The 26,416-nt window shown below is 43.0% G+C and overlaps 2 protein-coding genes across 3 annotated transcripts in view; both read right to left on the reverse strand.

Moving 5' to 3' along the window:
• LOC103370875 (switching B cell complex subunit SWAP70) overlaps nt 1–7,245 on the reverse strand; it is a 14,759-nt gene extending 7,514 nt beyond the window's left edge. Inside the window, exons 1-4 of the mRNA XM_008300047.1 lie at nt 7,070–7,245; nt 4,291–4,431; nt 541–714; nt 160–384 (exon numbers count right to left, since the gene is read on the reverse strand). Of these exons, the coding sequence (XP_008298269.1) occupies nt 160–384; nt 541–714; nt 4,291–4,431; nt 7,070–7,165 (636 nt within the window). The 5' untranslated portion in view covers nt 7,166–7,245. The remainder of the gene's footprint in view (nt 1–159; nt 385–540; nt 715–4,290; nt 4,432–7,069) is intronic.
• A 2,364-nt stretch (nt 7,246–9,609) lies between these two features.
• On the reverse strand, nt 9,610–24,630 carry ipo7 (importin 7). Of its 2 annotated transcripts, none has more exons than XM_008300049.1 (25): nt 24,402–24,630; nt 21,764–21,845; nt 19,081–19,234; nt 18,770–18,928; nt 18,531–18,687; nt 18,252–18,341; nt 18,035–18,129; nt 17,862–17,946; nt 17,608–17,742; nt 16,633–16,732; nt 16,464–16,540; nt 16,228–16,344; nt 15,690–15,779; nt 15,404–15,569; nt 15,128–15,288; nt 14,591–14,719; nt 13,775–13,841; nt 13,497–13,622; nt 13,183–13,280; nt 12,993–13,088; nt 12,626–12,846; nt 11,844–12,052; nt 11,525–11,731; nt 11,317–11,433; nt 9,610–10,672 (listed from the first exon to the last, which is right to left on the reverse strand). In XM_008300049.1, the coding sequence occupies exons 1-25, from the start codon at nt 24,483–24,485 to the stop codon at nt 10,575–10,577; spliced, it is 3,120 nt and encodes a 1,039-aa protein (XP_008298271.1). In that variant the 5' UTR covers nt 24,486–24,630; the 3' UTR covers nt 9,610–10,574. The 2 variants fall into 2 exon arrangements, with proteins under 2 accessions (XP_008298271.1, XP_008298270.1); XM_008300048.1 differs by having other exon boundaries at nt 11,525–11,734.
• Between the last annotated feature and the right edge of the window lie 1,786 nt (nt 24,631–26,416).

Genomic DNA, 26,416 nt, shown 5'->3' on the forward strand with positions numbered 1-26,416 from the left:
TGACTCCTAACTGACCTAAAACAGGAAAAGTTTAGTCTGGTTTAATGTCAGATAATGAGGAAGAAAAGGTTTTATGTGTTTTTACACAGTGGATGTGAACTTCTGGTTTCAGCTGGAGGACAAACACACAACGCATTTCAGCTCTACATCCTGTCTGACCTGCTTGAGCACATCCAGTATGAGCTCAGTGAAGACCTCGTTGATGCCCATGGATACGGTCTGGCGATCCAAGCCCTTGCTGAAGTGACCTATGCCCACCAGCTCGATCAGCTCCCAGGCCGTCAGGCAGCTCTTTCTGTTCAGCTGCATCTTGTAATGTGCAAAGTTCTCCTCGCTCCAGCCGCTCCCCATGGCCTCCGTCAGCTTTCGCAGAAAGTACTCGATCTAGAGAAATGGACAGTAGAAATAAAAACCTAAGAACTTGACTTATAATTTAAACCCTGGTGGAATGGATTGGGTAAATGTTTTATCTTCCCTTTGTCAGATTATTTATTCTAAAGAGGGAATCCCAGAGACAGCAGCTGCAAGAATCGTCCTCACCTCTTCAATGACGATGACTAGTGGGTATCTGTCCTCAGACAGGAAGTTGAAAATGCACCACACTTTGAAAGCGTCCCTATCTGAGATGAGGAGGCGTTGAGTGTGCAAATTTTTCTTGTAACACAGAGTCCAGCACATCCTGAAGAACTCCACCACATCGAAATCCTCCTGTACCTGTGAATAAACATGCAGCATTCAGGCAGAGTCGAGCTGGCCGGCACCAGTGGGCCGCGTGTTTACAAATGCTGAGCAGCAGAATGGAGCTCCACTCAAAAAGCTCCAGTGTGCAGGATGTGAGGTACAAACGTGATGCAATTAAAGGCCTCATTTTCATTCAAGTCAGAGCCTACAAGAGAAAGGCAAGAACACAGGCTTCAAGTACAAAGAGTGAAACTCAAGCAGCTCACGAGTTAGTTGAATAAAACTTCCACACATGTGTTGGCTGCGTTTTGCACCGTGTTCGCTAAGCAGCAATGCAAAGAAACAAGAACCCACTTAGCCACAAGTTTATTAGAAAACCATTGCATGAATAATAGACCAAAAAACCCACATTGCTGCTCTGGGCACAACAGGGAAGTGCTCACAACCATTTCCTCTAATACAGAGCAGAGCAGGTCACGATTAGTCATCTTAATCCGCGTCATGCAGTCTTGTAGTGTGTGTTGGTGGGTTTTTACTATTTTTATTGTTTGTGTAACTGACTGTTTTTTTTTTTCAGATTTTTAAACTCAGTCCAACTGTTCCTGGCAAAGTGTGACATTCAGTATAAATAAGAGTTGTGGTCATTTTCAGTACCAAGTGTCCAAAGCATCAATCAAAAGCCGCTGAAAACCGGAAATATCTGAAATACCTGATCATCTTGTTTATTCTTTGATCAGACAGTTCCTGAGCTAGAGTTTTTAATTCAAAGATCTTGCTCAAGTTTGGCTTCTTATGTCATTAATGATAATAATAATAATATATAATACTTATACAGCACTTTTCAAGATACTCAAAGATGCTTTACAAAAAGATAAGCAAACAAACAAACAAAAACAATAATAAATAAGTAAATAAATAAAACTGGAGCATAAAGACAAAGGAGAATTATGAGTTGTAGGCAGTGTTTAAAAGATAGATCTTTATGGATGTCTTCAATATGGAATAATTATTGTTGAATAAAATAAAAAGCTTCAGTAAGAAATAAGTCCCAGACAAACCGAGGACGGAGAGAACGGCGAGAAAAACGTCAAGAAATGTCGAGTTTAAGAGAGAAATAGTTCAATGGAGCAGGAGAACTTAATCTCTTATAGTTACAGAGTCTTATTTAAATTAATGTTCTGTTTAATTGGTTAAGCAGAAGTTTGTGCAGTTTGTTTAAGAACAGCACAATCTACCTGATTTCCTCATTCAGTGGCCACGACCTGTTCACTGTCTGTGTTAGGAGCAGTTAGGAACTAATGCACTTTAATATCTGACAAAAGCACAAGCTGACTTGTGTTAGTGTGTTCTGTAATGAGATAAAAGCCTTTTACTTTTTATGTTCAGTGCCTGGACCTGGAATCATTTATTCATTCACGTTTTTGCTGGTAATAAATATCTGTCATGTCATCACCACAGCATTCAGCGGCGTTATCTCGTATCACTAAGTTCCCCATCATTCTCTGTTCCCCTTTCAAGGAACACTCAGTCTGGTACAACCAGACCATGTCGTTGACCATCCATGGCTGCACCTCATTATTATTCTGTGAGCATTTTAAACAAAAATGCTCTGGCGTTTGTATTTCTCTTTGCCGATCAGTCACCATGTGTGGAGCCAAGAACAGGATGCTGCCGTGGTGTTCATTCAACACAGTGACGGGGATTTGCTGCAGACAGCATACCTTCCTGCAGGCGAGAACTCCCATTAAAACGTAAGATTTAATAACAAGGCTGGCTTTATTGCATGACTCAAACTTCTGTGGTGGAGCCCAGCATGTCAGAATGGACACCTCCACATCCTCCACCATCGTCCTCGACACCGGCGCTCCTCAGGCCTGTGTCCTGAGTCCAGTCCTTTACACTCTGTACACCCACCACTGTGTCGCCACCCACAGCTCCAACACCCTTATCAAATCTGCAGACGACACAACCACCGTGGGGTTGATCAGCAACAACAACGAGGCACCGTACAGGGAGGAGGTCCGAGCACTGGTGCAGCGACAACCACCTCAGCCTCAACACCACAAAGACAAAGCAAGTCAGCGTTTTTCAGAAGTCGAGGAACACATGGCACTCAGGCCTCAGCATCAATGGGGAAGAAGTACAGCAGGCCACAAACTACTTTATCCGACTGCATATCTCAGAAGATCTGGGCTGGACTGTGAACGCCGCCCACATGGTGAAGAAGGCCCAGCAGCGGCTCTTCTTTCTCAGAACGCTGAGGAGGAACAAACTCCCTCCACCTCTGCTGCACAACAGAAGTACAGCGTGGCATCGGAGAGGAAACAACTTCAGGACGGCTCAGTGGATCACCGGCTCCCTGCTCCCACACCTAGAGGAGATCTACCTGAGTTGTCTCCTCCGACGGGCCACAAAGATCCGGAGTGACCCGGCCCACCCAGGACGCTCTGTATTTACCAGCCTCCCCTCTGGCAGACTCATGAGAGCCAACAGACTAAAGCACAGCTTCTTCCCCATGGCTGTGAACAGACTGCTGCAGGAACCATGACGCTCCCAGTTTACTTCTAACAAATGCTCTTTTAATAGAGTATTTATTTTATTTCTAATTTATTATTTATATCAACTTTAAACTTTTTTTTTCTTACACTGTGACCATTTTATCTGCTGCAAAGACGATGCAAAACGAAATTTTGTTTTATTTCTTGCACCATGATAATAAAACTTCTTCTTCTGTAGTGAGTTTGAAAATGGTTTTGTGTAAATATATTACCACCGACAGCAGGCTTATAGCCCCACTGAGTCACACTAATGAACAGAAAATATTTTTACTCAACAGTAAAGTGGAATTTCAGACGCTAGCGACGGTCATCATTCAGACTTTTAGACAGACTGAGTTTCACGTCTGTAAAATAGCAAATACAGCATCGGAGGACTGCTGACAGAAAGCAGCGTACATGCACACAGCTGCATAGTGGATGATTTTACTCACAAGGAAATCAGACACTGAAGTAAGACGAAGACATTAGCATCGGACTGTGATGTGTTTTCCTCATCCTTTGTTCTGCCGTGATAGAAAATGTAAATGACAGCAAGAAAGACGCATTTCATTATCATGTTTCCCTGTTAATTCATATTTCAGTTTTTGCTGTATATGTAGTCTGAGCTAACTTTCGTTTATAAAGGCTCATTTTTCCTGCTGTCTAACATTGTGTTAACAGTTTCACAGCTGCTTCTAGTCAAGACCAGACCGACTTATAGTTTCCTTCTCTACTGATCTTACTACAATTTCTACAATTTCATTTTACTTTTATCCAAAGCGACGGACATCTGAGAGCAGATACAACACAAGCAAGGATCTGGTCAGGAGAAAACAATCTGGACAAGAGCCGTAGAACAAGTTCAAGTGTGACAGGGCGCTGATGCCAACAGCAGGCTGCAGGGAGGTGATAGGATTCTTTGTTTGTTTTCAGTCTGTCAAGTGCAAATGTGGTAAGTGAAGAGCTGCTCTTTAGTCTTTAAACACTGAGAGGGAATCAGCAGATTGATTCAAGCAAAGAGCAAAGTTTCAGATGTAAAAATAATGACTGTACTTAAACTCTTTATCCCCACCTTGTCGAGAATGAACCTGTTGAGGTATGGCATGTAGCCCTGGTTGGACAGAGGCCCTTTATCGTCGTCTTTGAAGTGCTCGTCGAGGACCACGGGGTCATGAGGGATCTTCATCACTGTGCACAGGTTGTAGGACAGCACCTAAACAACCAGAAACCACCAATAACACGAGTGTCAGTGAGAGGAAAGACAGTAAAGATCCTGCAAAATAGGACATACGAGGGTAAGTTAAAGTTCAGTCTCACACGTTTATCGTCACATATGCAAAACAGCGTCTGACATTTACAAGCAACACCGGCCAAGCATTACTTCAAGTACTGAAACGGAGCTTTTAAGCAAAAGGGTTCTTCCCGTGGTAATATGACAACCGACCGCAAGTGTTTCATTTAAATTGCACAGCGCTGGAGTTTGAAATCAACATTCAAATAAACCTCCTCTCCAACAGACTAGCGGTGATGTCACAGCGATATGAATAAACCTCCCAAAATAGGGAGTTTTACAGTTTTCCTGGCCGCTCTGCAGTGTCGAGGGAGCATATGTGAGAGATGAAAAACCCTGCAGGAGCCTTGAAGTCAGACTGTGTCTTTGTCAGGCTGGGCACATAGACACCAGAGCCAGCAGGAAAACAAACCCAGGCTCAGGCTGTCATACAGCAAAACACCACTTCTCACACTTCTCAGGCCTTGGTTTTACTCACACAGCTTATCAGACCACAATTAAACATGTTTAAACTCCTCTGGTTGTTGAATCTGTTCACTAAGTAATAACATACAAGGTAAATACAAATAAAAAAGACATTAATGCCATTAAAGTGCCGTACAGTGGTTTAAATCCAGTGTGTACTGTAGGCACCAGGGCAAAAATATGAAATGTAAAGTAAAATAGCCGAAAATCGTTTGAAGACCCGAATTACTCGTGACAGATTCTTGTCTGAGCAGCATTTTAATCTGGGTTTGAGGTGAAGCTAAACAGGGAGCGACTTCATATAACTTAGATGCTCATTGTGTATTTTTTTTAATTTATGGAGAATTTACGAGTCAAGTCATGTCTCCATTCCATCCATTATCTTCTGCCTATCTGGGGTCGGGTCGCGGGGGCAGTAGGTGGAGCAGGTCTATGTCTGTGTACCTAAAAACTGCACAAAAGTCAGTTTAAAATGTCACCTAAATATCAGATTACTCAAAATGTGAAACACTTCTTAATAACTGCGATACTTGCAGGTTGACGAGTAAAGTATTTGAAGAGTTCATTTGCAAAAACAGATACCTCCATCTTCACAAACCTTCAGAACTTTTCCATCGTTTACCCGAGACAACATCAATCAGACTCAAGTTATCTCTATTTTTGTCATTTCTACTGAGTCAGATCCACTCAGCTCCAGTTTGATTGATATCATCTCAAGCAAACAAAAAAAAAGTTTTCTGAAAATCTAAAAAAATGAAGTTTTCTGTTTTTGCAAATGAACTCTTCATTTCCTCTAATGAACAAAAAAAAACAAAGACTATATCACAAGTACAGGCCCCAAAGTTGAAGCTCAAGGTGACTAAAGTGAATTTTATTTTTATTTTATTTGAATACGCCTGTGACTGGTGACGCAAAAGTCAGAAATAAAAATGTTGTACACCTGCATGAGCTGCATGGTTAACACGAGCTGTAAACGTCAGAGGCTTCTCAGTGCTTGTGTCTATCTGCATGTCTACATCACGGCTGGAGGAATTAAAAAAATCTAATCTACCCGTTACAAAGATGGATAAGAACACAGGCCGATCAGTGACTCAGTAAAAAACAGTTTCATAGTAATCACAAGGTATGTAATGAACCATTGTACCACTAATCAGAGCTGCAGTGGTCACTCTCCTAACATGACGATGAATAATCGAGCTGCTTCAGACTCAGCACAGAAGTTATCAATGGGAATATCTCTGACCTCAGTGGACAGCAGCCAACAAGAAAACCCTCGCCTGCCCACAATTAAAACAAGAAGCTTGCGGATGAACACTGAGAGCACATTCTTTTGTCAGATGTCCTGATAAACGTGCTCAGATTGGGTCCAGCATGTTTGGTATGTACCTGGAAACCACAGTGAGCTCACGATCCTAACAGTGGAGCACAGCGGTGGAGGTGTTACTACATGGATCTGAATCAGTACAGAAATGGTTTTATACACAATAAAGGCTATGAATTCCCAAACACCTGCTGACAGGGTGACTCCCAGTCTGCATAAAGGTGAGTCCCTCCATGATAGTGATCCATCTGTCAAGAGGAAATAGTGCAAACTGTGACCTGGTCAAGTCTGTAACCGGACTTGATCCATACATTAAAGAGCAAAGCTGTGGGGGGCAATTATCCTTCAAGGATGGCAAAACTTCTCTAGAAATGTCTGCAACTCTCCATCCTCAGGCCTGGCTGTCATCAAAACTAAAGATAACAGAATAAAAGACTTAAATCTCAGTAGGGGAAGGTGTACTGGGTATTTGTTGAGATTTACCATTTTTAATATAATAAATCTAAGTTTTAATTCAACTTTGAAATCGCGCAAAAGTAACGCAGTCTTACTTTCCCCGACTTAGTTCTGCATTAAATGCAGTTTAGTCACAAGTTTATCCTGAGAAAAGGTTCACAAAAAAAAAAACAAACAAAAAAAAAAAACAAAAAAAACAAGTGACTTCAGGATGTTAATGTCGTTTACACCAGAAACTAAGCTCGGGACTAAAACTAACGGTGAACGGTGCGTGTTCGTCCCGACTGGTGAAGTGAAAGAGCAGAAGTGAAAACGCACCTTCAGCTGAGACTTGGAAACTTTTCCACGATGGTCCACGTCCAGGGCGGTGAAGGCGTGCCATATGGGCTTCAGGAGCTCCTCTCGGTGCCACATGTCGACGCTGGGCAGCTCCAGAGGAGGTCTGTCCGTCCTTACCTCTGGTCTGTCTGTCTAAACCTCTGTCTGTCTGTGTCTGTGTGTGTGTGTGTGTGTGTCCGTGTGTGTGTGTGTGTGTCCGTGGGGTGTGAAACTATCCGCCTCTCGCTGCTGGAGGCGCAGAAGCAGAAGTGTGATGGTGGCGCCACATGACGTCCAATCAGTCAACCAGCTTCATCCACAACCTTCAGTTTACTGGGAGCCTTTATTTACTGTGATTAAGTACTAATTAAACAGCAGCATTCAAAGAACGTTCCCTGAATGTTTTTCTTTTCTTTTTTTTGCACCCTTATTTTTATTAATAAAAAACACTCAGGCAACGTTCCCTTTTAGTTATTTCATGAACACTGACACATGTCCCTGAAAGCTATTCTGTGACACCTTCACAGAATGTTCTGGGAATGTTCCCTGAAGGCTAGTTTGTGAAACCTTCACGATGTCTTGAAGAAATGTTTAGGGAACCTTTCCGGAAGGTCAAACCTCCAGAACAATCTGGGGAACAATTAGGAACATTCTCTAAAAGTTATTTTGTGAAACCTTTAAGGAAAGTCCTGAGAACGTTCATAAAAGGTTCTTTTGTGAAACTCATAGCGTACCATAACTAGAGGACCTTTAGAGAATGTTCCGAGAATGTTCCCTGAAGGGTATTTGTAAAACCTTTCGAGGACCTTCTGGGATTTTGTGGGATTTTTTTGCCCCCGTCATGTTTAACCTCAGTGTGGACTCGTTTTTTTTACCACAGCATAAAGTTCTGCATCTCTGTGGAAGCAGCATACCCATGGTTAGAAGTACCAGGAACTCAAAGATATCTACTGTACAGTAAAACAAAGTTAGAACGCCATCAATCATTTTTAAAAAAAAGAACAAACAAAAATTATTTTACAAAGCTTGAAAAAAAAAAAAAGCTGGATTAAACACGCACCACACCTTTCCAAGGTTGACTCTAAATACTGCAGATATTTCACCACTAAATATTTTAATTTGTTGACATAATCTTGTCATATCTGTTCTGTGTAAACTCTGCATTGCTTTAATGTGGCTGCTGCTCACAGCTGATCACTACTGGGTTTGTGGTTGTGCCAATGGGAGCAGAAGTTTTAGTTTTTTACAGAATCAGGCTGAAGCAAAAGATTTTAAAACATGTTGAATAAAGGAATATTGCTGAAACATCACAACTCCTACCCTGGATGGAGCAGCATGTCACAGAAGAACAGCTCAGGGATTGTGGAAAAGTTAAAATTCTGACCACTCTGACTGGCTTTACGGATTCTGTCTGACACATGGTGTAATTTTGGTGATTTTTTTTTAATGACAGCATCCCTTTCAAATCTGCTGGTGGGTTTTGGGGTTCGAAGGTTTTATTTCATATCTGTACAGCGTCTGTCGCTGCGACTCCACTGACCGGATGTTCACCAGCACCACTGGTTCAAAGCAGACGACTGCACGTGTCCGACCACCAGCATCTCTGACATGACAGAACCCCCCCTTATAAGGGCTCCAGTTGTAATCCCATTAAACACATACCTTTAAGAATATATTTTTAAATTAAAAAAAAAAAAAAACAAGGTCATGAAGATCCTCAAACTACATTTTGACACATAAAACAAAATTAGCTGATTACACAGACTGTCTATAAAAGATGGGCGTGGCCCACCAGGTCTGAAAAGTGGAGCTAATGCTGAAATCCCTTAAAGCAGCATTCTGTCTAACAGCCAGCAGGGGGCGACTCCTCTGGATGCAGAAACATGTCTGTTTGGGTTGACGTTGCAGAAGATGACCCAACTTCTTCCTTGATCTGTTGCCTCATGAAACATTTTTTAAACAAGTTTATGGTCTCAGTTGATTGTTTCAAGACTTTCTGAACACACAAAGTTCTTTTCAAATTCAATAACTCCACTTAGAGTAAAATAGACAACGTAGCGGGGTGAGGGCGGGGACACTGTGTGTTCTGTTGCTATGGTTGGTGTTTGTAATGTCTCCTCACTCATTACATCCAGCGTTTAAAAGACCAAGATAGCAACGGACAAATTCTACCTAAAAGAGTGTTTGTATTCAGAAAGTCTTGAAACTGGCACTGACACTATAAACTGATTAATAAAATGTTTGCTGAGGTAACAGATGAAGGGAGAAGTCGGGTTATTTTCTCATAGACTTCTACACAATCAGACTTATTTTAGCCACCAGAGGAGCTGCTCCCCTGCTGGCTGATGGAGAGAATGCAGTTTTAATAAATGTGTGTATAAGCATGAAGACAACACAAAAAAAAACCACAGTGACTCAGACGCTGTGATCACTTGAGGACACTGCTCTCTGGTGGACACTCATTAAGAAAGTCACACTTCGTCATTTACCAGTTACAGGAAAAGCCATGTGCCTGTGTAAGAAATCACTCATGGTCACCATTTCCCTTAGCTTTTTCTTTTTTAATATGTTGTTGTATATATAGATGGTTCATCCATACACCAACCAAAAGCTTGAGACCTTCACGATAAGTCCAATTGTACATGCTTCAATGATGTATCCAATTGCACTTTCAGTGCTCACAAACACTTGTCCTGTAGCCATATTGAACACCAAGAACATTCTCTTTTCCTGAAATCGATGTTTCTGAGTTGCCCACTGATCCACTCTGTAACCAGATGCGTTACAACCAGCCATTACAGAAGTCACTTGCAAAGTAACAAAGTTACAGCTGTTTTCATTTTAAATAGTCATCAATTTAAAAAATTTGCAGTCTGATACAGAAGGCTAGGAGACCTGAACAATATGAAAGTGCTAGTCATTAATTTACAGAGATCAGGCATCACATAGTGCTATGAATTATCCAATATGCTACATATGAATACAGCTGTTGATACCTTACAAATGCCTCTGGTTGTTTTTCAAGGCTACTTGAAAAATCAATAACCTTGGCTTGTATGTACATAAACTTGAGTGTTTATGCAGAAAATAACGTAGATTTCTCCACTACCAGAGGTATAATCTTATTACGGCCGTTTGGCCAAAACAGTGATAATGAAATATTTAGTTCCATTATCAATTCTAACTGTTAATCCCCCAATTTTGTTTAAGTGGGAAAAAAAACAAAAGAGTTGCTGTCATGGTATCCCCTGCACACTGGGCTCCAGAAGACAGCGTTGTTCAGAGCTTCTTCTCTTGCATCGTGCTCAAGTTCTTGGTTTGTTTTCCCCAGCCATTGGTTGCATTTTGGTTGCTTTCCCACATCTTCTGGTGCTATTTCCCATTTGACAGATTGAAGAATGACTGAGAAGAACCAGTTCTGGAACCACTACTTAAGGGAACAACACAAGCTTTTTTTCACTTCACTACAATCAGTCACAGAGTAATAAAAAGTAGAACAGATGACTCAATTCATTCCTGGAGCAGTGCCTCCAAAGTTGAAAGTAGATGGCACCACTGGCGCTGTGAACTTGTACCCGCCGTGTTTCTCGATCATCTTGGATTCTGTTGATGGGGGGAAAAAAGCAACATGAATCATGGGAGAAATTTGTTTTGCTTGAGATTTAATTGTTTGCAGTGACGGTGGGCTGTTTCAATGTTATACTGGAGGTTCAAGACAACCTTCATGTCATGTGATAAGACTTTTAATATCATCTACAGATCACATGATGCAAATAATGCTGAGACACACAAAATAATCTGGTAATCCAAAAGTGAAAATGGACACATGTGGTTGAAAGACTGAACAACATCAGCATGCACTCGTCTCTTCTGCTTTCTGAACTGCTGCTCTGGATATAGGACCTCCAGAGCACACCACATTCTATCACAGGGCCATATTTTTTATTTTTTTTTCCATTTTAGGTTTGTTTTATTTATTTGTTCAAAAAAAGAAAACATTTTTATTGATCCCAAACTCAACCCAGAGCCTGTAAACGCACAACGAGGACTTATTTCAACATGTCACGCTGTTGTGTAAATGGTGAGATGCTACAAATGCAACAGTCATTTTTATTCCATGTGCAGCTGCATCAAACAACAAACAAGCAGTAAATAATAACATGTAGAAAAATGGTTTTATTGTCAGGCAGAAGTGCAGCATCAGTGTCTCATCAGAAAACTGGGGTGCAGCCCAAGCTGGCGCTCACCATGTGCTGCCCGTCTCTGGTCTGCAAGTGTGCCAATGTCCTGAAGCTGTTTGCCCTGTTCCTCGTCGAGGGCTTGCGTTAGTGCCTGGTACCACGCTGGGTCACGGGTCTGGATATCTGCATCACAGTGGAGTGGAATAAAACCAGTGAGTGACGAACAACATGGACGTATTTGTTTAAGCGGTGCATCAACAGGTGGTCGTCTTACTCTGTAGTATGGCTTTGAAAATCTGATACTCGTCCACAAAGTTATCTTCGTCATCTACAGCTGTAGTGTAGCCCTCCAGCGCTGTCTCCTCGGCGTCGTCCTCCTCCCAGTCTTCATCGTCTCCGTCCTCTCCTGCCTGCTTCGCCAGCATCTCCAGGTACTCCTGACCCTCCTCATCGATGTCGTCCTCGTCGCTGCCGAGCTCAGCTACTTTCACAGGAAACACATTTAAGCATCACCTCACGGCTCAACTCGTCTTGCAGGGCGGCGCTTCATTTGGCTCAGACCACATTGAAAACATCAAACTCTCGCTTCTTACCATTGTCGTCTTCGTCCTCCCCGTCTTCGTCATCGTCTTCGTCCTCATTCTCGTGCTCTGCTCGACAAGCGTACGCCCTCTTGAGGCCGCTGAAGAGTAGGATGGCTGCTGGAAGAAGCTGGCCGGCCACCTGGTTGACGGCCTGAGGCCTGTGCTCGAGGTCAATGAGAGCGCAGAGTCCCAGAATGCACATCTTCCTGTCGTGGAGGCTGTGAGGGGAGCAAAGGGATACAAATAGTTAGCTGGACTGCTGATCAGCACTAAGGATGACAATAGCTGAGTAAACAATTGGTTGATTTAAAGTAATATCGATTCGGAAAGATGTCTGCCCCTAGTTTAAGAAAGAGTGTCGACCTTCAACATCAGGGATACTGCAGCTTATCAGGGCTGCACAGTATCTGTAGTTTCACACTGTAATAATGTCATTACCAGCAATTACAGATAGACAATCCATGGCAAATTGGGAGTACCTCACTTCGTCAATGCTCATTTTAAATGTCATTACAGCTGATCTCACCACAAGCTGCTGTCATTAACCTGTACTGTGGTTCAATGTAATCAGAGAATCCATCATAAAAAATAATTAGTTTTTCTGCAGCATTGGTGTATCGCTCCTGAAAGGCAATTTCTTCCTCCCTCCTCAGTCTCTTAAGAACGCATCGCTCTATAATTACACACAAGAAAACTAGTTCTGAGGTAAATGTGTTGACGAATGCAATGCAGCAGTCTGTGTTTGCATCTCTGCTACAGTCAATGTCGCTGCCCATCGACAGAAGTCTTACCCGAGGAAGCAGTCGACGTCTTTCAGCCACTGGGTTATGAAGTGGTTAGTGATTGGCTCAGTGTTGTTGGGAAAGCGGAGGTTCTCCAAAGTGTTGAGGAGAAGAGGGGGGCTGTAGTAAAGTGCAGCGATGGCCACCTGCAGGCACATAGTCCTCAGCTCGCTGGTCTTCACCTCCCGCGTCAAACGCTCCAACGCAGCAGCGACAAACAAGGGCACAACCTGCAGCAACAGCAGGTCGAGTCGTTCTCTTTTAGTACAAACAACTGCAGCAAACACACATTACAACAGCTGCAAACGACTATAGCTGTCTCTTAATGGTTCGTTTGTGTTAGACGTAAATGTGATTGTCTCCATCAGGCACCGACCTGATCAATGCCACGGCCTTTGCACTGCAGGATGATCACCTCCAACAGCTTGGCTGCATGGCACTCTGGGTCCTCACCTGGATCACCTGTCAGGACCTTTGTGAAGTGATAAACCAAGTTAAACCTCCAAATGCACACTCATCAACAAAAGACACTCCTGCAGTGTGTAGCATCAACTGCTCCACTTTACCTTCTTGCACATGCTATAGATAATCTCCAGGTATTTGGTGTCTGATAGGAGGGTGTCTGTGTCAACCGTGACGTAGTTGTGAAGGAGAGGCATCATATCTGAAACACAAAGTCATTATTCAGACCAGGCAGAATGTGAGGCTGTGATCAGCAGACAACCACAGAGTTCTACGTGTTCCTCTTTCAGTAGCAAAACTCAGGATCCTGGCTGGATATGGAGCATAAATCTGGATTTCACGTAAAGGTTTATATACATCACTGAAACCAACATAGTATTCCAATATCTATACGAATACTTTCCTCCCATGCACGTACCTGTGAAGTAGTCAAATCCATCCTGCTGGAAGACTTCATACACGAGTGGAAGAAGCTGCCACATCTGTGGCGACACCTGCTGGCAGGTCAGGCTGTGAGCCAGGGACAGGATCTCCTCATAGAATTCTGAAAGACGAGCAAAACAGAAGTGAGTCACTGGCGGCAAGGACGGTGTGTTTATTATCAACAGGTAATCTCTCAAGTGGGCACACAGAAGGAGTTTTAGTGTGACATGCTGGGTGGAATGTGGAAGCTCAGGAAGAACCAGTCCTGCTTACCCAGTACATGTTGCTGCAGCACAGTGCCAATCACCTGCAGGCAGATGCCCTCCAGCTGCTGTGTGATCTGCAACAACACAAAGGTTCAAGGTAATTAATCACTATATTAGAAAATCAAGAAGTCAACAAATGTTTTGCTCACATTATATTTAACGATATCCTGTTAGAGCCATTTTGTATTTGTCGATTTTTAAACCTCAAACTGTGATTCTTTAACTGTTCAGTGGGTTTATTACATGTAAACATCTGTGTATTGACTCTATAGAAGCTAACTATTGAGTCAAATCACCTAAAGACAATCAGGATAAGCCGTTTTTCATCATTTATGCATCTGAAGTGTCCGTGCTGTAGCGTCGCCTGTTCTCTAATGAACAGGTTCAGTTTCCTAAACAGATTCACAGGTCAGATAAAAATAACCCCACGTCTGTGCAGCAAAGTGACGTATGCTGACAATAGCGGAATCCAAAACTACTGAGTCGTTACGCAATCAAAAAAAAAAAAAAAAGAAAAACAAATCCTCAATGCTTGGTCACATCTAATGGCTTCTTGGCTTGGAGCAGCAGTGGTCCTATGTTTCAGCAGACATGGTGGCAGCGTGCCCCGGCACTATTTCTAGCGTCTGCCTCAGCCTCTGAGTCATTTTGAACATGGTGAGAACAGAGCGTGTTCCCAGGAGTTGGTGGGTGGCTCAAGTGTGTTGGCAGGAACGCTGCAGCAGACCAGAGCTGCCTCTACAGAGGAAGTGGCACCGAGATGAGTGATCAGCCAGGAGTGTGTGCGTATGTGGGCAGCGTATTTAGTGGCTATGCTGCTAACCTCTTTGTGGTCCTCCACCACACTTAGCAATGTGTCGATGGTGTTGAGGATGCCCATCGCCGTCACCGCCTTGTCATCCCCTCCCTCCTCGTCGGGGCCCGTCTGAATCACCTGGTTGAACGTCATCGCCTGTCAAAGAGCAAGCGGAGAGACAATTATGATTGGCTAAGAATCTACTGGCATCCAAACAGCAACGCACTCATCAACAGGCAGGAGATCTGACAGATTTCCCCTCAGAATTGCTAATAGAATATGAGAAAGGAGCCGATTCAAAACAGACCCAATCTGACTGTAGCTTTCTGCTCAAAACAAAGCTGAGCGCATGCATGAGACGTCACCGTTTACTGAACTCTCCACGGCCACTGGCTGATGTTCAAACAGGCAAATGTTTGGCATCTTTTGTGAGTATATTGACACGACTAAAACAGAAATGCTGCACAGGTTTGCACAAACTAGGGGGAGTTTATTTGGCCACTCGGAGCGGAATCATGTAAAATGACCACATCAGTGTGTAGCCTCGACACTGACTGAACTCACCAAGTGCTGTGTCATCTCCACTGCGATCGGAGTGACCTCCTCACTGTATTCGCAGATCATCTTCTGAATGACATTGGTGAGGTCATCATTCTCTGTCTCCCTGACAATGTGCAGGAGAGCCTGCATCACTGGCCGGATGAAGGGGGTGATGTATTCTTTGGCTGCAACACACAATACAGAACTTTAGTCAGACAAGAAAACTGAATTACACATCATTAAAAAAAAAAAAAAGTACAGTTACTGCCGTCCGTGAGCCGTCGGATTTTGCACGCTCACCTTTCTCCTGGTTGCTGATGAGAACCTGCAGGGCGATAGCAGCCTCCACCTTAACTGGCATCTCATTGTCATTAATTAGACAGAGGCGGGTCAGCTCGAGAGCTGTCTGCAGGTTCTGGTCGCTTTTGAACTTCACCTCGCAGAAGTAATGCAGCACCCAGCAAGCCTGTGGAAAAGCAGAGAGGAGGACGAAAAAATGAAGCTACACGCCGATAATACGGGCTGCTTTATTCAATGCTGTTCTGACACGAGCGTGAGGTCGGTCTGCTCGGCGGTCGTCACTCACTCTGGCTCTCATGTAGCCCAGTTCACTGCGGAACAGGGGGAAGACGTGATTCTGCAGCATGAACTCCATCTGGTCCTTGTATATCTTTTTCTGTGTGAAAAGACAGACAGTCAACACAACACTTAACCCGTACATTTCACACATTAACATCAATCTATTTTTTTGCTCGTTCGGTGAATTCTGGAGGTTGAGTCGGGGTTAATGAGTTATTGGACGGTATCAGCACTGGAATAGCTGGCCCACAGCTATGATATAATTAACTGGACTTCAGCAGAGCACGACTAAGTTCACCATCAGCTCACATCTAAGTCAACTTTTGCAAACTCATCTCTTGCCCCAGTTAGAGACCGTAATCGACGGCTGAATGCTCGTGAGGGCAGTCATGGTGAAAGCACGAGAAATCGTTGCTGCACCGTGTTAGAAATGTTCGACATCTGTTTCGCTGAGTGAGAGCAGAACTGCAGGTCTTAGAAAGTGTGTGTAGAAGGCAGCGGTGGTCAAAGCAATACTGTAAACAAGCCAGCCGTGAGCAGTTTACCTTCAGCAAGATTTCAGCCAAAGAGCCGATCATGTGCAGGGCACCATCCTTTTTCCTGGGGTCAGATGACGGATCAGTGAGAATCTGATAACAGAAGCCCATAGTCTTTTGCAGCACCTAAAAAGAACAAGCACAACATACGGTTTTATTCTTTACGCCTCGTTAAATATGAAGCATGGGAACCGGGACTGAATCAAAGTTTTAAGAACATTAACAACAACACAGTGTCGACTCACCTCTTTCCTCTTGTTGCAGGCGGTGAAGAGCAGCGTCTGGGCAGCTGTTGTTGGAGAGATGAAGTCCTCAAACACATCTGAGGGAGACGGCACAAAGCGGAGTTACGGTTAGTCATCGCACGAGCGCAGGATTCCTTTTGGATTACAGGCACCTAAATTCTCTGCTTACCAAACTTCATGCGGATGTACTCGTACGGATCCTCCTGCCACAGCTCCTCGTCACTGTCTGTGTAGCACATGAGGGGGAAAACCACATCCTGGATGATGCCCTGAAAAACAAAAAGTCCAACATAGCAGATGTCAGGCACTTGTAAAATGACCAGCATGCAGTTCTACACACAGCGACCACTGAAGGTGAAAATGCAGCTATTAAGGTCCGTTATTCTGACAGGTCGTAAACAGCAGTTTATTAGCTGGATGTGAACTTGTTTTGGATGCTATATTTAGTAGCTATCAGCTGTCCTACGATCTACTTTACCCCCCCGATGGTTACGTTAAAGCAAGTGAAATTGAGTTTCCGTTTAGTTATCGAGCAGTAGCTGGCAAGTTACGCATTATCTCTGCTCCTCAGGCTCGCTTTAGGCGTTCTGTGTTTATCAGCAGCGACGCTCACACGTTGGTACACGCTCCATGCAGCCAGTGTGTCCTTATAGGCTGTTGATTCAGAACAGTAATGCTATGTGTGTGCTAGCTCTGGTCCTCGGTTGTTATCTTTTTTCTTCGTTATAGTGACACACAAACTTTGTGAAGTAACAACAAACGTTAGCCTGTGTGTAGAACACCGTTTCAGACAGTGTCATGTGTGGATTGCAGTCCCAGACCGATGTTGGTGATGTAGCTAAATGTTGGCACGCAAACCAGCGGTGTGTTTGCCGACACACCCCATTCTTCCTGTGACAAAACGATTTCTGTCACTGACTCAAGCTGCAAGTGACACATTTAAAGCAGGTGTTGAGCAGAGAATATGAGAAACGACGGCCACCACTTAGTGTCGGGTTTTGTTTTGTTGTGACGGTGGCTGAACCAGTACCGACTACAGGTAATAGTTCTACCAGTGACTCTGATCAGAACATCATAACCAACACGTTGCCACATAGAGAATCGTGAAATGTTTACTGGATATTTCAACCTGATGTATTTGTACCTGGATGTGTGGTTTGAGGTTTTTCCACGTCAGAGCGTGAGCTATGCCCTGGTTGATGTAGTTGAGTGTCTGTTGGAGTACTCTGGGAGCCACATATTGCTTTTCCTTGTACTGGTATAAGACTTTCAGCAGCACCTAGGAGACAAATGTACAAAGAAACTTTTCACTTGTGATGTTCACTCAAAAAAAAAAAACTACACAGTTCTGTCTGACTGGAGATCCGCTGCTTACATTTCACTTTTTGAAGTCCTTACCTGCTGTGCAGCGACTGCATATTCCTTTAGGAAAAGTTCAGCAAACTCTGCGTACTCTTTGGTTGTGTTGCCTGGGCTTCCATACCTGCAAACAGGGTTTATTACAGTCAGCGCTAACATGTTCCTGGTGTTTCTTGAACAAGTTCAGGGATCGACTATTACATTTTTTTTACCTCTCAAACAGCCGAGCCAGGATGTGAAGGGCCCACTTCTTACACTTCCACCACGGCAGCTCGGGCCTCTCGTCTTCATCTATCTGCATCGTCTCCTGCAAAGACGAGAACAACATTGGCACAGTCTGCTTGTGGAGAAGTTAATTGCACACATTTTGGAAACACTTTCTGAGGACTGGCAGTGTTAAAGCAGTGTGAATTTATTTCGTCTCCTCACCGGAGGCACATCTCTATCCACAACTGTCTTCAGGATCTCCATCCACTCTGTCAGGTTCTGTCTGTTGATGAGCTCCAGAGGGAGGTTGTACTGTGGACACAAAGAAAGTCAGATTTAAAAAAACAACAACAAAAAAAAACCAAACATATATCTTAGTGTGATTACGCCACATATTGAGATCGGTTAAAGCTACAGAGGGCAATACAGATTTAAAAAATAAACGCCGCTTTCAGGGAACAAACCTATTTCAAACACCAGCTGTAAGAGTTGTGACATTACCTGGAAGAGGGCATAGAGGATTTTGAAGATCTGTTTCTGAATGAGGACAGAGTCACTGGAGTGGTCAGGGAGAAGCTGGATAAAGCGTTCTTTCAACATGGGCATGAAGATGTGCATGGCAGCCACGAGAGGTTGGCGCTCTTCTGGTTTCTTATATCTGTTATAAAACACAAAGCCCCATTAACACAGAGTCGTGTCACGTGTTATATTTACAATCAAGATAAAGAGCGACGACTCACTCGTAGTTTTTGACAAGCTGGTAAAGGCAAAGCAAGATGCCCAGCCATCCCGCGCTGTTGTCGGACTGCAGGTAGAAGCCGATCTTGTCCACGATGGTCGTCCACTTGCCGGGGTAGTCGTGCTTGATCATGTGGTGGATACATGTTGTCAGCTGGACCCTGAAGTTCAAAAGGGCATTTTTAGACGGGGCGATTTAGAAAGCGACAGGATACGGTGTGTGTGAAGTGGCCGAGGGTGACTCCGAGGGAACATGGATGGATGACAGCATCTCCTCCCCCCTCTCTGCTCAGCCTGCAGGGTTTGAGGTTACCTGATGCGCTCGGGGGAGTGGATGATGGCCTCCACTATGTTGTCTCGGATGAACTGCCTGTCCTCCTCGGGGATGTTGTTAATAGGCGTCTCTGTGCCTGAACCGTCTCCATCACTCCAGTGCTGGGTTATCATGTTCTTAAGGTAAATCACACCTAAACAGAGATGGGGGGGAAACAAAGGTCAGCCTTTACAGAGCTTTTAAAGCCAAAACTTGGAAACCACCAAACCCAATGTGTGACAAAAACCCTAAAATATTAACATATCACTTCCTCCTCTGAATCCACATCAACCCCCACTGCATCGTCAAATAGCTTTTTAATGAAACCATTAAGCTGCTCAGGATAGCGCAGAAGCATTTATGACCCGACACTGTGCTGCACATTAGACGACATGACTATGCACGGCTTTAAATACACAAACGCCATGACTTGCATCAATCGCGCTGAATGCATTTGCATCATTGCGGCTGTGTACGACACAGCAGTGTGAATTCAGAACCACCTAAACTCTAAGCTACAGAAATAAATTCTTCCATCTGTAGTTCAGTAGTTTCGAATGTGGCACCAGGGTGTCAGCTGGGTTCACATCTACAGTGTGGGGCCCCACTCTGAGTTCTGTGGCATCTGAGGGAGTGGAGGAGAGAGGGCTGGACGCAGACGTCAGACTGCTGACACAAAGGTCTGCACCGCTGGCGAGGCAATCATAATCTAGCCTATCAATGCTGACAGAGCATAAACCCCCTCCCCTCCACCTATGACCACCGAGCTACCCGACGCTACGACCCGACGCTGCCAAGCCACCGAGCGTCTGTCGTATAAATCAGACACGTGGACATGAGGGAAATAACTACCTGAAAATGTTTTAATTAATAAAATGGGTGCAGGATTAATACATGAGCAATAAAAGCATAAAATGACTAAAGAAATACAGTAAACTATCACCTCAGGTGTGACAACAAAGGTGCCCCGTTCTCAAACACAACAACTCTACAAATGTTTCTCCACAAGGTTAAGATCATTTGAAATTAAAGAATGCCCAGTGGATAGAGTTATGTTGATGGGAACCAAATACTTTTTAAAAAAAGGATCAGTCTACCACATTTCACATCAAAAATTCTCAATTATCCCCCCGTAGCATGAAGCGGTGCAGAACTCAGGTAGCTGCAGCGTCGTGTGCTTTGTACACGGAGTTCTTTTAACTCGCCACGGCACAAATACAGCCGAGGTAAATGGAATTTCATTTGTGGTCCTCAAAGCAAATAAAATCAAATTTAAAAACTCTTTTTTTTTTTCTTGGACCAGCACACAAACAAAATCTCATTTACCTCCTTATTCATTTTTGGGTAGCAGAAACCTCAGAACACAGCTCATGCTGCACATCCCACCAACACTGACTCAAACACAACTCAAACCCACATTCAGTCATGCTGTCTAGAGACACCCGGCTGCTCAACAACTACTATTAACTTGATCAATCTATTCAAATTATGTAACCGCTGCCAATCACATGAAATGATCATAAAAGAATCAGAGCGAGTGTTTCCACAAAAAACCATGAAAGCTTTTTTTTTTTTTGACTGCTTACCGGCATCGAGCCAGACGGGCTCTAAAAACAAATAACAATCTGGCCGGTCCAAGTGATTGACTAAGTGCCAGGACAATAAATTACGACAATGTACGTTTGCAATCAGCCTCACTTTCGATATTATTCCGACAACTTCTGTGCAGTCTGGAGGAGCTGCTGCTCTATTCTGCTCCGAACACTGTCAGGCATTTTTTCTACAGCTGGAAAAGTAATTTATTGAACCAAAGTGCGGCTCTATAGCAGCTTAATTTGCTAGCGGAGCTATGAACACTTGGGAGGCGGACATACAGTGATTCAGATCCTATCTGGAGACTTTCTGTAACAACTTTGGACAAGATTTAAACTTCGGCCATAGATTTTTCCCCCCTTTCCATTAACACCTTCCTCACAGAGCAGCATTCGACTAAAGCAAAACAAGCTATATTTAACCGACTCCACGTGTGCACTGCACTTCAGCGTGCCACTTTAGCCTCACAAAAACACAAGCGTGACTCACGTATCAGCACTAAATTATCCCTTTTTAAAACTATTATGTAAGTGACCCATTTGACTTGGGATCATGGAGAACATCAAGTCGATTTCTCATCTAATGTAATCTGACAAATTTAGAGCCAGATAAAGGATAATGTGGTAAAGTCATGAAGTCACACAGTACTGGGGTGTTTCAGGAGCCATGTGTGGATCCAGTTGGTACAAGGTGATGAAAGCATGAACTCAGAGTCCTGGCATTGTTTGGAAAGATCCCCACTTATCAAGACACAACACACAGAAAACTGAAAGGGACAATTTAATTAGTAAAGGAGTAGTATTTTTCATATCCTCAAGTGAAGTCTAATGAGCAGCTACAAATTCTGGAGTTTCTGGAGGGATTCAGTTTCAGTCCATTAATTTGCTTGAATAAAGAAAAGACATTCAATGTTAAACTCATTTACCATTTGATCTAATAATGTGTGAAGATGTTATTAGAAAAACAGTGAACTCCCAGATTATTTAGCACACACACAGAGCCGATTGTCGTTCCATCAAGATTTATTATACAAAAGTTTGTTTTTAATTATCTGTGGATCTATTATGACAATGCCAAGGTTCAGACTCACCTGCTTGTCTGACAGGCAAATCCAGCTGATCAGACATGGTGACACGCAGCAGAGTGGACACAAAGTTTACCTGGGTGTGACCCTGTAAATCAGAATTGAAAACAGCTGAATGTAGGTCAGTTATAAACACACACATAACACGTCCTTCTTTCTTTTTTTTTTCTTCCTTTCAACACTATTCTGTGTGCATTAGGTTTCAAGCTATTTCTCATGAAACCTACTTTGCACTGCCATCAAAACAAACTGTGAAGGGTGTATTTTTGACATGGCAAGCTGAGTAAACATTACGTTTGGCATTCAGATGCTTTAAGGCACGCTGACGTCAGCTCTGTTGCTAGGCAACTGACAACAAGACGGATAATGACTTATTACCTTTATGAAATTGATGAATAATTTCAAGCTTTGTCGCATTTTTACATCATATTTTCAGGATTAAAAAAAACATCCATGGTCTGCATCATTTTTAGAACACCTACATTTGTCCAATCTTAAAAAATACACATCAGTGAAGTACAAATATTACATCACTGAGTCTTTCTGAAGGGCTCATGTCATTAAAAATATACGCTCACATTAACTAGCTGTGATTCCAAACAGTGCAGGTCCGTTTTTTCTGATCTAAAATATGATTAAGTGGTGAAGTACGCAAGGTAGCTTCATCAGAGCGATGCTGCATTAGGCTTGTCCCTGCGAACTTGTAACGCTGATGATTCACGAGATGACCAACTGATACCTCAGATGTTTGTTTCTGTATGGTCAGGCTAATAAATACGCTGCCAATTCCAACCATCAAACGGGTAAGAGGAGCTCCACAACAGACAGCATTTGCAATACATGCCTTTAGCCTCTCTGAAGCTGCAATCTATTAGCACATCCTTAAAGGTCGTGCAATGTAATAAACATTTATTTAATTTTATCGGACAGTTTTCTGTGAAAAACAGAGTCAGAGTTTATGACTAAGCAAAGAACTGTATTTAGAAACTACAGATTTACTCTGCCCTCCTCCAGAAGACATGATTTCTTTGGCTCTATGTACGACTTGAATAAACCCAGCCAATGGGGTGAGAATACTCTCCCGGCTATGCCATTCAACTGAACCATCACTATCATTGCATATGTGGGAGTACCAAAACTTAAGCCCCTAGCACTGCCAGAAATAAACAGAGGAAGTGTTCTTGACTGGAGCACTGAACATTTGTGCTATAACTGGATTATTATCACCTGAATACAACCAGGTGCTTTTTGGTGATCTGTGTCAGTGACTTGCAGGAACACACATGTAAGAAGAGCCGTGGATCTTCATCATAACATTCAGATCTGACTTCATCATCACTTACTCACCCACAACCTGAGCTTCAAAAGGCCTATGGCATTTAATCCCCTTAACAAAAATCCTGACTAGTAGAACATTTAAAGAAGGAAGGCAGATTTAAAAGAGGGTGTGTGGCCAGTCAAATAAAAGGCAAGAGTGGCAAATTAAAGCCAATTTAAAATTAATAAAGTCATCCAAATATTTACAGTGTTATCTAAGGGAGACAGATTGTGGGGCAATATGCAAATTATCTGCTCAGGCACTGCATACTAACTGATTAGGACAACTTTGATGAGCAGGCGAGCTGTGTCCCCGATCAGCATTACTCAATCAAAACAGAATGGAGCACAACAATACGGGCTCCCAGTTACAGAGGAAGTTATGCTCCACCACAGCCGTTTAAAGTCTCTGATCCGACACCCAGTTAGGTAATACGCATATTTAAATACACATGTATATATAATCAAAGGTCAGACGTAAAGCAGATAGCTGTCATTTGAGGACACACAAGACAACTTTCTAACCACACATTCCGGCTGCTGCCCCAACCAGGACAGCACAGCTAACGTACTTAACGTTAGCTCACATGGAAGTCGCCTGGTGTGAAAATCCACTTAAATATATATTTTACGAATTAACTACAAAGTCGCCGATCGGATATAGCGTGTAGCCAAGAGGAACAACAGTCAAAGAGGCTGAATTACGTAAATTTTTTACTTCGCAGTTAATAACTGTGTTCCGTCCAGGGCTTGTCACAGTGACACGTGAGCAGCAGCTATGGCAGCTCATCCAACAAGTAGCTCAGTGAGCTAGCTGACATTAGCCACACAGCAAGACATCCGTATCCTGCTGTTAAATACCTTAACCAGCACATGGCCCACATTCACTCAGCTTCACTTGGTATTTAACACACTGCCCGTGTTGCTGTGGTGTCGCGTCAGCTCTGAAATCAGCCTAAACTGCACCGAAACGGTCTGTGACGAGCTAACCATTATCTCCTCAGAAGGGTTAGCTTGTTTAGCATTAGCGACACAGCTGGCTCGAGATGTAGCTAGCGTTGACGTTGGTTACTGGCACACGAGTGTGTCATCGAGATCACAAAAATGCTCTTCGCTTGGTGCTTGTGGCTCTACAGTGGTGACGGGGGTGAGGGCGGTGGGGCCCAGCGGGCGAGTCTAGCGGGATTTAGCGCTTGATCTGTCCGGGTGAAAGCAGCGGAGCCCAGTCTGCGTGATCGCTCCATCTTGATGTTGTGAACGGCCGAGGCCCGACCCGAGACCGCGCCACAACTGCCTTCACCATTAACGGGCTAATCTCAACTTTTACCTCGTTCAGCTGTCGCTCCGCGGCCGCCCGCAGGTTGGGGTCCATCGTCCCCCGAAGGGCCTCGACCAAAGACTCAGGATCCATCACGAAAACTCTGCTTACGGCTCGGATTTTAATATCTCAGAGGTCTATCAATTCCCAGTCACTGCGCACATGGACGCACGGCTCTCCGGTTACCCGGCGCGAAAGGAAGCAGTGAATGAAGTACCCGGATAGATCAGCGCCAAATTTGTGCAACACGAACATCCGGCCTCGGTGGCGCGACTCTGGGAGTTGTAGTTTTGAGCAGAACTTTAGCACAACCTGCTCTTATTGTGTGCAGCAAATGGAAAGGGAAGGTGACCCACCTGCTGGCTGCTTTCTCTCCAAGAAAAACAAATAAATCTGGCTAATTGTGTTTCTGGTATTCTCCAGATAATCAAAGATAATTTACAATATTTCAGGTACTTGGGATTTTCAGTTTTAAAGCCGTTGATAAATCTGCAACCTCATCTGATCATAATGTGAAATATAGATATTATAGTTAGTGGTGTAAACGGACTTTCAACTGCATTAAAAAATATTACAAGGAGTAAGTAGTTTGTTTGTTTGTTTGTTTGTGGGCCTCTGTTGACTGTTGAGCTGCTGATGACGTCATTTGGTTAATTGGAAAATAATTAGGTCATTTAAGACAAGGACTGAAGAGTTATTGTCATGAATTTGCATCCTGATTTGATTAGAATCTAAAATACAGATTTTCCTACAAACGTCACTGGTGTAAAATGACCTTCAACTGAATAGGGAAACATTATAAGTGATAATTAGCGGGCCTGTAGGCCTCTGTGGACCACTGATCAGCTCATTAAATATCCTAAATGCTCAACTAAATGCTGTACAATATTGAATTAGATCAAATCAAGTCACATTTATTCATATAGCACATTTAGAACAAAAGTTGCTTTCCAGTTGAAAAAAAAAAATAAGATTAAGACCCTAAAGCATAATTTATTTATTATATGAATTTGTTTGAGTTGAGTACAGTTAAAACCCTACAAAGATCTATAACATAGAGATTGAAAAGCAGGTGGAAGTATTAAAGCAAAAGAGTGAAAAAGAAAACTCGAGTTTAGATAAGCAATTGGTACAAACCAGCAGGATGCAAAAGAAGAGTGGACATGACTAAGGCAGCTTCAGGAAGAGAAGGTGAGTGTAACAGTGAAGTGATTTAATACAGCAGCATGCTGTGACCTTGGAGTGAACAAAATGTGTCAGTCTGTTGCATTTTGTTGAAAACACAAGACATTCAGCCATATAAGCTTCATATAAACATTTTATAACAATAGTACATTTAATTGTTTGCTGAGGTTTTTTTTAAACACTTCAAATCTACTCATGTCCTAAGTTAGTACATAAAACTTATATTTTCAAACAAATAAATCCGAGATCACTCTGAAAACTCGGGCCATCATGTTTTTTTCTTTTATTATTTCATAGTCTTTTATAACCACCAAGGTCTGAAGTCAATGACGGCTGCACGTCCTCCAGAGAAAGCAGCCGTCCGTCTTTCCATTTCTTTATAAAAAGAACGTTTTGTTCCTGCAATGCTATACATTTTAAAATAATGTCCTTAAGGAAAGCAGCACATATTTATCATTTAGCTTTCTGAAAGACAGGTGTCACCATGAAAAGTGCTTCACAATTTGTCCTTCAAGTGAGCAGGTCGTTTTAAAAAAACAGAGATTTGCATACATGCATAATGAGATCAAGATGAACAGCTTCACGCGATGACGACCAAAATCTAGTAAACAATACTCATGTTGTCATGTTTAGATTTAAATGTACTTCTGGAAAACACAGAGGATAGCCATACCATAGATATAAATAATAAAGACCTTTATTGTACACATCTATGAGCCATGCAGCCACATGCAGTGTTTGTAGCTGAATTAAAGGTGTATTATCGTGTAAGAAGCATTTAAAGTAGGAAGAGGTGAAGCTACCTGTGTTTGCAGTGTAAGGTGGTTTAATGTGTAGCT

The sequence above is a fragment of the Stegastes partitus genome, unplaced genomic scaffold, assembly GCF_000690725.1.
Source record: "Stegastes partitus isolate 25-593 unplaced genomic scaffold, Stegastes_partitus-1.0.2 Scaffold1494, whole genome shotgun sequence".
Lineage (NCBI taxonomy): Eukaryota > Metazoa > Chordata > Actinopteri > Pomacentridae > Stegastes > Stegastes partitus.

Excerpts from the sequence above, each read along its gene's own strand:
- ipo7 (XM_008300048.1), bottom strand. The coding sequence starts at position 24,485 with ATGGATCCTGAGTCTTTGGTCGAGGCCCTTCGGGGGACGATGGACCCC. Across the intron at positions 17,743-17,861 it reads ATGCAGTCGCTGCACAGCAG|GTGCTGCTGAAAGTCTTATA; the intron begins GTAAGGACTTCA and ends TTTGTCTCCTAG. Across the intron at positions 12,847-12,992 it reads AAGGCCGTGGCATTGATCAG|GTTGTGCCCTTGTTTGTCGC; the intron begins GTCGGTGCCTGA and ends CTGTTGCTGCAG.